At 39.2% G+C, this 12,525-nt stretch overlaps 1 protein-coding gene across 4 annotated transcripts; it reads right to left on the bottom strand.

The window, feature by feature from the left end:
- Positions 1-1,325: 1,325 nt before the first annotated feature.
- Positions 1,326-12,525, bottom strand: LRR1 (leucine rich repeat protein 1). Of its 4 annotated transcripts, none has more exons than XM_045450900.1 (4): positions 11,811-12,525; positions 8,397-8,495; positions 5,225-5,946; positions 1,326-3,467 (listed from the first exon to the last, which is right to left on the bottom strand). In XM_045450900.1, exons 1-4 carry the CDS (start codon positions 12,111-12,113, stop codon positions 3,227-3,229), a joined length of 1,365 nt encoding a protein of 454 aa, XP_045306856.1. In that variant the 5' UTR covers positions 12,114-12,525; the 3' UTR covers positions 1,326-3,226. The 4 variants fall into 4 exon arrangements, with proteins under 4 accessions (XP_045306856.1, XP_045306858.1, XP_045306855.1 ...); XM_045450902.1 differs by having other exon boundaries at positions 12,000-12,492; XM_045450899.1 differs by having other exon boundaries at positions 8,397-8,498; positions 11,811-12,491.

Genomic DNA, 12,525 nt, shown 5'->3' with positions numbered 1-12,525 from the left:
ATATTGTTTATGTGTCTCTCACACACACACACACACACACAAAGACAGGAGTACCACCTCCAACTTTACAACTAGGTTATGGAACTCTATCAGGGAAAAAAACTCAGACCTTCTTTACCTTTTCTGGTCAATTTCAAATAGGTTAGGCAAATTCATAATCATGATTGAAGAGCTCCTGGGAAGTCAAATCAGATTTAAAAAAAAAGTGAACAGGCTAAATTAAGCCTGTGTATAGCAGACTCAGTGGGGCAGAGTATCAAAGATGAGGGATAAAAAGAGCTGACTTTTTGCAAATTAGTGTCCAGTAAGGACCACTAGTCATACAGATATTTAAATTAAAAAGCAGTTCCTCAGTTAACACTAGCAGCTACATTTAGTGCTCAATAGCCACATGTGCTGAGTGACTACCCTATTGGATAACAAAGATACAGAACATTTCCATTACGGTTTTTTTGGATGGCATGGTTTTTAGACTGGTCCTGAATGTAAGGCAGGAGTTAAAAACTGACTTCTAACTGCAAAATGTTCTGAAGCTAGTGAAGAACCATGAGTCCATAATAGTATTGACTGCTTTTTGAATCTTTTAGAAGCTATTCTGGGAGGTACTCAAATGTTACAACTTGGTTATTGGGAGGTTTGAGGAAGCAAGCAGTTACTACTGAAAATAGAATGGAAGGCTGAAACTCAAAGAAGTGAAACTTATAACCCATGAAAGGCAAAAAAAAAAAAAAAAAAAAATCAAAAGGAGAAATAAACTGACAAAGGGTATGGGTTATGAGAAGACAAATTCTGCATTCTGTACAAGAATTTTAAGTTGGCCAAGATAGTTGCATGGGATGGCTTTTAGATGAGTAAGGATGCAAAGACAAAGGGCTAGGGTGTAGGAGTAACAGATGGCCAGCACTTAGTCCCAACACAGACACATCTGCATTTGTTATTGAAGGAACTTTTTCTTCAAGAACATGTAAAAATCAGATACAAGTTAAATATGTCACAATACATTTTTTAAAGAACTATGTTTTAAAGTAGTCACATAACCTGGGTAATTCCTCGCCGTTTTGTTCAGAAAAAACTAAGATATTATACTTACAGAATTCTTGGTTTTAAAGAGCAAAAGTGAATTAACTTTAGAAGGCAGTATAAAGCCTGGACTTAAAATCTGATCTGGGTTTATGGTACTGACCTCCTAGGGTAATTTGTGAGGATTAAATAAAATTATGTAAAACACTTGTGACAAATACTCTGCTAAATGGCAGCTCTTTTTATGTAAGCCATGTTTGCATTATATATATGATTTTTTAAAATAAAAAACCAGAATATAGAAATTTTTGCAGGAAGAATTTAATTGACCACAAGCAATACAAATTTAAGGTCACCCAAAGAATTATGGCTCTGGACCAAAGAATCTGCTCTGAGAAGAAACCATATTTTGGAGATCATATACATAAAGTTTTAATAAAAATCTTCTAATATTTAGGGGTGCCTGGGTAGCTCAGTCAGTTAAGGATCTGACTTTGGCTCAGGTCATATCTCACGGTCCATGAGTTTGGTCCTGGTGTGAAGCTCTCTGCTGACAGCTTGGAGCCTGAAGCTGCTTTGGATTCTGTGTCCCCCTCTCTCTCAAAGATAAACATTTTTTAAAAATTCCTTAAAAATATTCTAACATTTAGGGGCGCCTGGGTGGCGCAGTTGGTTAAGCGTCCGACTTCAGCCAGGTAACGATCTTGCGGTCCGTGAGTTCGAGCCCCGCGTCGGGCTCTGTGCTGATGGCTCAGAGCCTGGAGCCTGTTTCCAATTCTGTGTCTCCCTCTCTCTCTGCCCCTCCCCCGTTCATGCTCTGTCTCTCTCTGTCCCAAAAATAAATAAACGTTGAAAAAAAAAAAATTTTTTTTTTAAATATTCTAACATTTAAAACAGTATTTACTCAATGCTTGTATTTTCAAAAAAGAGTAAGATGCTCCAAATAAATATTTTAGGAAGACAGAGGAAATATAGTTACCTAAAGCCATAAGAAACAGTCTTACGCAGACTCAACCTGTAACTCCAGGCCTAGAACAAAAATGATATGCTAACACTAGGGAGGGTTTTCTCCAGTAACTTTTACTCTTTCACCTCTTTTGTTCCCAGAAACCAGTTATGAGGCTGATTTGAAAAAGGGCAGTGTAAATGTATAGAATGGAGTTCTACTAATTCCATTTTCCACATCTCTTTCAAGCAGCTACATTTTATATTTCCTCTAACCTAGTTAAAATTCTGATCATAGTTCAGCTGGTGTATCACTACCACTTTTTAAAGTAAAAACTTGAAAATATTGGGGCACCTGGGTGGCTGGTTAAGCATCTGACTTCGGCTCAGGTCCTAATCTCACGGTTTATGGGTTTGAGCCCTGCATCTGTGCTGACAGCTCAGATCCTGGACCCTGCTTTGGATTCTGTGTCTCCCTCTCTCTCTGCTCCTCCCCCACTTATGCTCTGTCTCTCTCTCTCTCTCTCAAAAATAAACAAACATTAAAAAAATATTTTTTTAACTTGAAAATATTAACTAAAATAATAATCAGAAAAAGAACAACCCTCAAATATAGGATATAATCAGTAAAAAGCAATTTTCTGTTCTTCCTACCCAACCCTAAAATCCTGTTCCAACTCTAAAAGTTACAAAAATCACAACAAAGATTATGTGATTAACATTATAAAACTTATAAAAGCTGAAGCCTGCTTATCCCAAAGCAACTCCAACTTTATGCTTGGTGAATATAGAATTCCAGATGTAGATTAATATACCTGAAAAACAAAGTTTCACAGCAAACAAGTTTTCTCTAAAACTTAGACTCTATTAGTCCTCCAACATATATTTTCTGTATACAGAAAGTCAATTTCTTTAAGTGAAATTCAAGAAGGAAACTGGTAAGAAAATTCTATGACCAGAGTGATAGGGATCAATATCTGTTTAACATTAAAAGATAGCCCTACAACTCATTCTGGAAACACTAGGCTGACATCAACACAAGTGAAATAAACTGAAAAAAGTCTACTTTCACAGTAAAATTATAGGTTTTAATGAAATTAAGGTTTTACAGTCAAATGATTGAAAATGTTAGAGTAATACATTCCTGCCCTCAAGTAAGTATACAAAAAGCTTCCCTTTCTCTAATTTGATACTATTAAACCATAAATGAATCCCAAGGTCATCTGTAACTAAATGGAATTTGTTTTTGTGTTATCACCAGTTACTTTAACATATCACAGGAATTTACGTAACAGGCTAGAGAACAGAAGTAAGAGATAATAGGTGCTTCAGTACCACCCATATTATCCACTAAGACCACAGTGTGAGCAACAGAGTGTAGATTCATGGTAGTAGTTCCCTGAATAAAACAGCTTAGACAGAATCTTCCACAGACACAGGTTTTAGCAGTATCCAAATCTTGGCAAAGATGAAAAGGAATGATATGAGAGCCATATGGAATCCTATTGGAAAAAAAAAAAAAGTTGAAAAAATATTTAGCATGTTACTAGATTCAGAACTTCATGTATTGGGTCATGAATTACCGGATACTGAATTATAACCATGGAAAAATAAGATTACTCTATTAAGTGGCTCAGTATATTGTTCTTTCTTCCAAACTGTTAAGAATGGGGAAAACACCATATGGCATATTGTAAACCTAAGAGTATCTATACTACTCCATAAAGTATCTTTTAGCACTGTCACCTAATACCATAACCCATGGAATAGTATGAAGAAATCTACATTGTATTATCAGTATAACATGATCATTTAAAGCTACAGCTCTAGTATACAATTCTCATAATGGCAATGGGAGAATTACTGAGTTCTATCTGTGAAGAAACATTTATTTAAATAAATCCAAACACTCTCCTAGGCATCAACTGTTTAAAAGGGAATTTTAAACTGTGAAACAGATTTAAAACATATATTGTTTCAGGTATTTTTACTTTACTGGCTGAGCAAGTGCTGACCTCACCTTGCTTAAATCACTTACTTGCTATTAAAATCAAGTCAAACTCAAAAACCCGAAAAAGTCAAACTCTTTTACCCTCATCTCCGAGACACTGTTTTGCCTGCCCACTGCCCAACTCCTGACTCAACCATGCCCCAAGTCACTTTGTCTTCCAGTCTTTTTTTTGTTCTCTAGTCCCTAGCCTAGGCTGGCACATAATAGGTGTTCATATTTTTTCAACAAATAAATAAAACCTACTCTATAATTTAAACTGGAGTTCAAAACCCTATCAGGAAAAGTCTGAAAAGATACATATCAAATAAAAAAGTTTGCATTTCATAGGGATTTGGGACTGGTCTTGTTGGCAATTCATTTTTTTTCACATGTACTAGTTTGTTCCTTCTATAAATAACAATTTTTTAAAAAACTGTCTAAGAAGTGTCTACCACATGTGTATATTAACCTGTTTCAAGCTACTAGTTATACCCTAAGGAAAGAGGTAATAGTGTAATACTGTTAAAAACTGTATTTTCTATCTAACATAATTTAAATTCCCACGTATTTTTCTAATAGACCATAAGTTTATGTTTGTAACCAGTAGTGAAGACAAGTTACCAAAGGCTAGATAATAGGCATTATTCTCATAGCTTTGGATCTGTATCCTTTTTATAACAAGTGGGCTGAAAACACTTGATAAATACAAGTGACGGGATAGATAGAAAGAAGTAAAGGGGCGCCTGGGTGGCTCAGTCGGTTAAGTGCTCGACTTTGGCTCAGGTCATGATCTCACGGTTCATGGGTTCGAGCCCCATGTCAGGCTCTGTCTGTGCTGACAACTCAGAGCCTCCAGCCTGTTTCAGATCCTGTGTCTCCCTCTCTCTGCCCCTCCTCCACTCACACTCTGTCTCAAAAATAAATAAACATTAAAAAAAAATTAATGCCAGATAATAAATCCTATAACCAAAAAGTCAAGCAATGAAAGGGGGTGGAGATAAAACTTTAGATAGGGCGGTCAGGAAAGGCCTTTCTGGGTGTCACTTGGGAAAAGAACTAAATGAAGTGAGAAAGTGAGCTATGGAACTTTCTGGAAGAAAGGCATTCCAAGTAGAGGTAAGGAGCAACAAGAAGGCCACTGGAGCAAGATGTCAGACTGTGCACAGCACTATAAACTATGTTAAAGCCTATGACTATTACAATGAGGATGATGAGAATACCAGACTCTTATCAGAGGTACTGCATTTTATGACTATTAAAAAGTCTTACCTATTATATAACATGGCTCGTGCAGAGGATTCCAATAAAGTTAATGGCGTTTGCAGCATTATAACTGGAAGGGCTTTTGGTTGTTCAAAAGTATTTCCAAAAAGATCCAAGTACTCAAGGGATAAATTTTGAAATTCACTAGGCAAAAATGGAAGCTTATTTCGAGCGGCTGACAAAAAACGCAGGTTTGTCAATTGTCCCATCTTGAAAGGAAATCGAATCAATTCATTATCATCAAGTTTTAAATCTGTAAGTTCTCGGAGCTGACAAAACTGCACAGGGAGCGCCTTAATTTTGTTCTTGCTGAGATCCAAACTCCGAAGTGACTTCTGCAGTGTAGACTGACACAAAGTTACACTAAATGATTCCAAGTGATTGTCACTCAAGTTAAGTTCTTGAAGATGGATGAGGTCTCCAATTGTAGCTGGAAGCTTTTTTATATGGTTGTGACTCAAGTCTAATTTCCTAAGGTTTTTTAAGCAAAGCATACGCATATCAACTCGGACAAGCCCACAGTAAGAAGTCTGAAGATGTTCCAGAGAATATGGGAAGTTCTTGCTTAGAGGATAGTCCTTTTTGGATGTGATAACCATTTTAGTTTTAAATTTTTCAAATTCTGAAGTCTTCACTGGTGTGAAGGTTGAAAGTGGTACCTCAATATTACAACCTCTGTGAGCGAGTCTCACAGCTGACAGGAAACTCTTTAAGCTGCTGGAATTGGCCTGAATAAATAAAAATAAGTTGTACAATTATAAATTCCATTTTAGATAATACATGCATGCTAATTTACCCTATAACAAATTCTATAAAGTTATACATGCAAATGATGGACTCATTTCTTGAAAATGGCTGTAAAAATAAATTTTTTACTATTTTGATAAATTTCAATATAGACACAAAAAAATTTGAAAGTTTTTGAAAAAATATGTTGAGAGACATACTCTAAATTTAAACCATTTAAAAGGGAATCAAAAGAGTATAAAATAAGACAGGAATACATGAAAAGATTCCACTTAAGACTTGGGTTTATCATGAACTGAGGCAAATCCCCAGTGCCTCTGACATAGACTGAGATGGTGCTGTGCACTGCAAAATACCCAAGGCTGCCATTCACAAAGACTTGGAATTATGAAAAGCAATGGTCCTCTCAAAAGCAGGGCCAAATGGCACTGTAAGAAGTGTTGGAAAACATCAAGAGCAAGACAGATTGCTTCCAGCTGGACAGAAAAATCACTATTAAAGTGGTATGGGAACTAAGTTCTCAACAGAAATATCTAATGCTTGCAGGACATTTCAGAAGTTTCCTAAAGTTTACATGTGAAGGACTGGTAACTTGCAGCAAGTTTGAGGAATAGTACGTGATCCTATTTAGTTGGAATGTGGGAGCTTTGTAGAGGTGTAAAAGACTAGAAATGCAGTGTGGAGATGGTATAGATGAACCTGATACCATGATGAGGATGGAATGATCAGGCTGTGGAAATCTTTTAAGAACTTGGAACAGGAGAATTACATGAGAAAAGCTAAATATTATTTCAGCAGCAATACACACAGTGAAGTAGTGTGAGTGAAGTCTGGAGACCTGGGTCAAGTAGGTCTGGTACAGGGTACCAGCTTAAAGATTTGGGAGTTTATATAAGTAAAGACTGAGTTATGAGAATGGAAAGCAGGTATGGTAAAGAATAGGCAGAAGATTAGAATAAAGCCTTTAATTGGGGATAGAAAAAAAAGATGCCAGAGATAGGAGACAAAGGAGTGGCTAAGAAAACCAAGAGTAAACCAGGATAGTGTCCTGTCAGATGCCAAGAAAGGAAAGTTTTATTAAGAAGGGAGTGGTCATCAGTGTCGAAATCTACAGACCTCAAAATAATGGCAATGTGATTGAAAAAAAGGAAGGAGACCAGTGATCTCTGAGACAGTTTTGATAAACCACTGAAAACAAAGGTTGAAAGACAGTATGTGGAGGCAATGGATTTAACCTTGTCTTTGGGAAATTTGTCTATTCTATTTTGATTGGTTAGACCTCAGCTTTTTTTAGGTAGAAGGAAAAGTTCGTAGGAGAAGCTGAATATCAAGAGAAAATGAAAAACTATAAGAACAGGAGGAAGTAGAACAAAATGTTTCCATTCAATACAAATACCTTAAATAGTCATTAAACTCTATTGTTTACAAACCACTTTGCTTTGGATTAAGGATAATGAAAGGCTGAATAAGACATTGCTTCTACTCTCTGTGAAAGGGGGAGGGGGAGGAAAAGGGGATAGGGCACAGTAAAGTTTTATTTTAGTGGTTTAAGTATTTTTAAAAATTATAATAAATAAAATACCCCCAGAATGGAGGGGCCTGAATGGCTTAGTCAGTTGTGCGTCTGACTGGCTCAGGTCACAGTCTCATGGTTTTGAGTTCGAGCCCCACATCATGCTCTGCACTGACAGCAAAGAGCCTGCTTCAGATTGTTTGTCTCTCTCAAAATAAATAAACATTAAAAAAAAAAATACCCCTCAAATGGTTCTAATTGCATTTTTTTTTTTTTTTTTTTTTACACCAAATTTGATCTGTAATGGGTGACTTTGCTGGCAAATGTAGTCGTGTGCCACTGGCTTTATAGAATTCTATTCTAGGAACACACTAAGTAAGGGTCCATCTGGAGCACGGAAGTAAGCCATTTTCCTTCCTCCTAATCCTGTCGCCTTAGCAGGCTGACTCTACACTGTTAGAGCCATGCCAGCATACCAGAGAAACTGTGTATGTGTATGTGTCTGGTGAGTTTTTGAATTCCACCACAGACCTGCCACGGCTTCTTCAAACACACCTGCCAAGTGTACATCTCTATTCAGTTGTGTGGGATATCGAGGATCCTCAAATAGTCTCTTCTTTAAAGAAAATACAGCCAACCAACCTAATTGCTATGTTTTTTAAACAATCTTTTAAGTTTATTTTCATTTATTATTTATACATATTTACATTTATTTATTTAGAGAGAGATAGAGAGCAATTAGGGGAGGGACAGAGAGAGAGGGAGACAGAATCCCAAGTAGCCTCTTCACTTTCAGCACAGAGCCCAATCAGGGGCTCAAACTCACAAACTGTGAGATCAAGACTGAACCGAAATCAAGAGTCAGATGCTTAACTGAGCTGCCCAGTTGCCCCTTTAATCGTGTTTGTAATACCATACCTTACTTAAACAGATATCCACAGGAGGCTCCTTTAACCGAACAGTAGCTTTCCCCTCTTCCATAAATTTGGTGAAGAATTGCTCAATGTTCTCCTTTAGCTGCTTAAAACCAATGAGAAAAAAGGACAAAATCTGGTATTGTTATTCAGTAATATTTATTACAATTAGAATATGCCAGTCACTTTCCCAGGCTTTTACTCCTTAAGTCTGCATGTTTTGTTGTTTTAAGTTTTAGTTTTTATTTCTGTGGGCTTTTTTAGCATTTGGGTAGCTACATTTCTTATCTAGCTTCTGGTAGATATTGCTGTTAGATCAGTCCAGTAACTCTTTCCTGTGACTCCCATTTGGGAGAATACTCCTCTTCTCCCATTCTAACTATGTGGCTGTAGAAGTTGTCAATAGTAGTTACTTGCCTTCTTCACTTCAGTCCAGTAGTCTCGGGTGGACACACCTCCCACAAGATTATAAACGCCATGAAAGCAGGAATCTTGTCTCCTTTGTTCACTATTGTATCCATGGAGCTACAACAGTGACTGACACATAATAGGTGCTCAAAAATTTTTAATGACTGATGTTTCTGTTTTAGACTTCAACAATAATGTATTGAGAAGCCACTCTGTACCATGTACTATGATAGGGGGCTTGAAACAATAGTTTTGAATAAGACCAACATAGTAATTATGTTTATAAAGCTATCAGTCTGATGAGAGACAATTATTAAGTAGGTAGTTACAAACATAACAAATATTAAGATAAGGGAAGTATAGACTGCTCTAAGATCTTATGTAGCAAAGGAATATGAAAGTGACCTTAAAGATGAGAACTGAAGGATTAGGAGATGTCGGGCAAATGAAGATAGTGGGAGAAGAGAGAGAGAATAGCATACCAATAAGGAAAAATGTGTGCAAAGCCTTCAAGGCAAGAGGGCTTGGCAGCTCCAAGGAGGTGAAAGAAGTATGGCTGAAGGATCCAGGAAAAAGGCAGGTGAGTCAGGAAAGGCAAACAGGGATTGCATGGTGAAAGATCTTGCAGACCATGTCAAGAATTTTGGATTTTATTCTGAAAATGATATCTACTGAGTGACTTGAAGCTGGGAACATAGTTACACCTACATTAAAAAATATATCTTTATTTACTTTGAGAGAGAGGGGTGGGGGGAAATCCCAAGCTGGCTCTGTGCTATCAGCTTGGTGGGGCTTGGTCTCACAAACCATGAGATCATGACCTGAGCCAAAATCAAGAGTTGGATGCTTAACCTACTGGGCCACCCAGGCATCCTAGATCTGGGATTTGGGAAGTTCCCTTTAACCACAGTCTAAGAATGAACTTTGGGAGAGGGGAGAATGGGATGAGGTTGGTAGAGACATAAGGATATCTTTTAAGAGACCTAGCCAGACAAGGGATTCTGGTGGTTTCTACTGCAGCTGGGATGGAAGGAGGTATGAAAATCTGAAAGAATCCTAGGAAGTAGAATTGTAAGGATTCAATAATATATTACATGTGGGGATGCATCTTTTAAGAGACTAGCCAGACAAGGGATTCTGGTGGTTTAGACTGCAGCTGGGATGGAAGGAGGTATGAAAATCTGAAAGGGTCCTAGGAGGTAGAATTTTAAGGATTCAAAAATATATTACATGGGGATGCAAAAACCTTAAGGTTTCTGGATAGAGCAGAATATTTAATGAGTTGCAGAACATGATCAGAAAAGTAGGTTTCGGGGTGGCAAAGAAAATTAACTTTTAGATATTTTGAGTTTGAAATGCTACAACACATCCAAGTGAAGATTTCCAACTAAGATTCAAGTTGCAAGTTAAGGGAGAGGACTAGCTAAAGATACAGATTTGCAAATCACAGTGAGATAGGCAGCAGCTGAATCATGGGGCAGAAAAGTTGGTATAAGAAAGATCCCCAAGGTACTTCCCACACTTAGCACTAATACCTAGTCTTCAAGGCCCAGGACCAACACCACTTTAATTCATCCAAGAAATGTTTATTGGGCACCTACTATGTCCCAAACCCTGTGGCACCACCTCTTCTACAACACTTTCTCAAGCCCCTATAATCAGAATTCATTTCGTTTTTTTATTCTGCTCTACTTCTACCTTTATTATAGCACTTACATAGTCCACCTTGTAATGTAAGCACTGATTTCTATTTCCTTTCCAGTGTTGGAAGGACAGTGACCAAAACAAGTCTTCAACTCACTGTTCACAATAAAATTCTGATTAAGGTTACCACCTGCAATTATTAATGCAGAAGTTTTAAGGGCGATCATTGCAGACTTAAAATAGAACCTGAACTGACCATGAAAGAGGGTTTGGGGAAGACAATGGAAGAAAAAAAAGGGGAGACCCAATTCTTGCTATGAGCTTGCTTGTCACCTTACAGTTTTCTAACCTATAGAATGTTGGGTGATTGCTAAAGTCCTTTCAAGTTGAAAATTTTATAGGAGTTGATTCCACAAGAGGGGAAAATTACACTTTCAACTGCTTATATCAAATGTTAAGTGTCCCTAAATAAGATGGTAATGCCCCCTCTCCTCAACCTCTGAGTATACACTGTGGAATACAACACTAAGGGAAATAATCCTAGAAACTGTATAAAGTCCAGTGAAGAGTCAGATGCAAGGGTGGGAGATGAGTTGCCCCCTCGACTTTACTTACAGTAGACACAGGGGTATTCCAGTCATTCTGACAAAATAACATAGTACCTGGTGAAATGAGGGAAAAAGGATTTTATAAAACCTGTGCTTTGGAAATTCTATTTCAACTTTCAACAGCTTCTAGAGTTTACTACTGCTAGACAGATGAGAAAAAGCCCTGGTCCTAGAAAGTCAAGTCTTAGGAAATAGAACATTTGAAGGAAGGAAGGAAAAGGAAAGGAAAAGAAAGATGCAGTGAGCAATAACATTAGTATAAATATCAAGATGCAACCCAAAGCACTACTGCTTTACTACTGTACTAATCTGGTCTAGCGATCCTGGATACTATCCTTCATCGCTTAAAGCCTTGAAAAAAAAAAAAAAAAAAAGCTAGCGAATATACCATGGGAGAAAATAATTTATTGAACAAAAGTGCAATTATTTTACTGTTCCCCCAAAGTGTATTGCTATTCCATTTGAAGATTAGTTTCATGCAGGCCGAATTTCCAGAAGCTTTAAGACAGCAGGGATGCCACCTACTGCTAAACAGAAACGCTGTCAATTTGAAGCCAAAGGAACGGGAAAGAAAAATAAGGAGAAGGTGCGCTCTCAAAAGCTTTCCTCTTTCGGGTCCACAGGGAGACGCCCAGGACTGGGGGTGGTGATGGGGCGCTGGTACCCCACAGACAGGCTCCAGCCTCTGGAACGCGCGAGGCTCGAAGGGGAAGAGCTCGGGGCTGACTCCCGAGGCAGGGCCTGTTCGGTCCACGCACCTCATAGCGGGTCCCGCGCTTGTCCCTCAGGGTGCAGATGACCAGGCAGGTAGGGAGCGGGCCGCCTCGCTCGCCTCCAGCCCGAGGCCGCGGCCGACTCCCGGGCGTCTGCTGACAGAGGCTCAACACCGCCCGGATGCCCTTGCCCCGGTTCCTCATTCCCAAAGCCGGCAAGTGCCGACTGACTACCTCGACCTCGCAGTGCAGCTTCATTTTGCGCCACCCGCGGCAAGAGCTCCACAACTCGGCTTTGAAACTGCCCCCTTCCCGCCGCGCAGCGCCGCCGCCGGGGTCCTCGAGCATGCGGGCTGTCCCCGGATATGCCTGCCTGCTCGGAGTGCCAACAGCTCGGGTTTTCTCAGTACGGTGGCTCTATGGGTCTGCGGGGAGGACGGCCTCCCCTTTCACTTGCAGGGCCGAGTCCTCACTGTGGTTGCGGGTCGGTGGAGCGCGGATACCGACCCCTTGAGGACTTGGCTCGCATCTCCCGAGCCGGCGACTGGCGAGGCCGCAACGTCCTTTCCCGGGAACGCTTGCGGCTGGAGGCACAGGTGGTTATTGTTGGGGGCGGAGCTCTGTTTTCCGCGGTTCAACTTAACGCGTTTCCTGCACTTGTTGGGTCGCTAAACCGGTATCCCCGTGTTAAAAGGGAAAGTCAGCTTACCTATATAGCTTCGGAACTGGGGAGTTGCCCAATGCCAGCCGGGGCCAGCAT

Source organism: Leopardus geoffroyi, chromosome B3, assembly GCF_018350155.1.
Source record: "Leopardus geoffroyi isolate Oge1 chromosome B3, O.geoffroyi_Oge1_pat1.0, whole genome shotgun sequence".
In the NCBI taxonomy this organism is placed as follows: domain Eukaryota; kingdom Metazoa; phylum Chordata; class Mammalia; order Carnivora; family Felidae; genus Leopardus; species Leopardus geoffroyi.
This window is presented reverse-complemented; position numbering and strand designations above follow the sequence as displayed.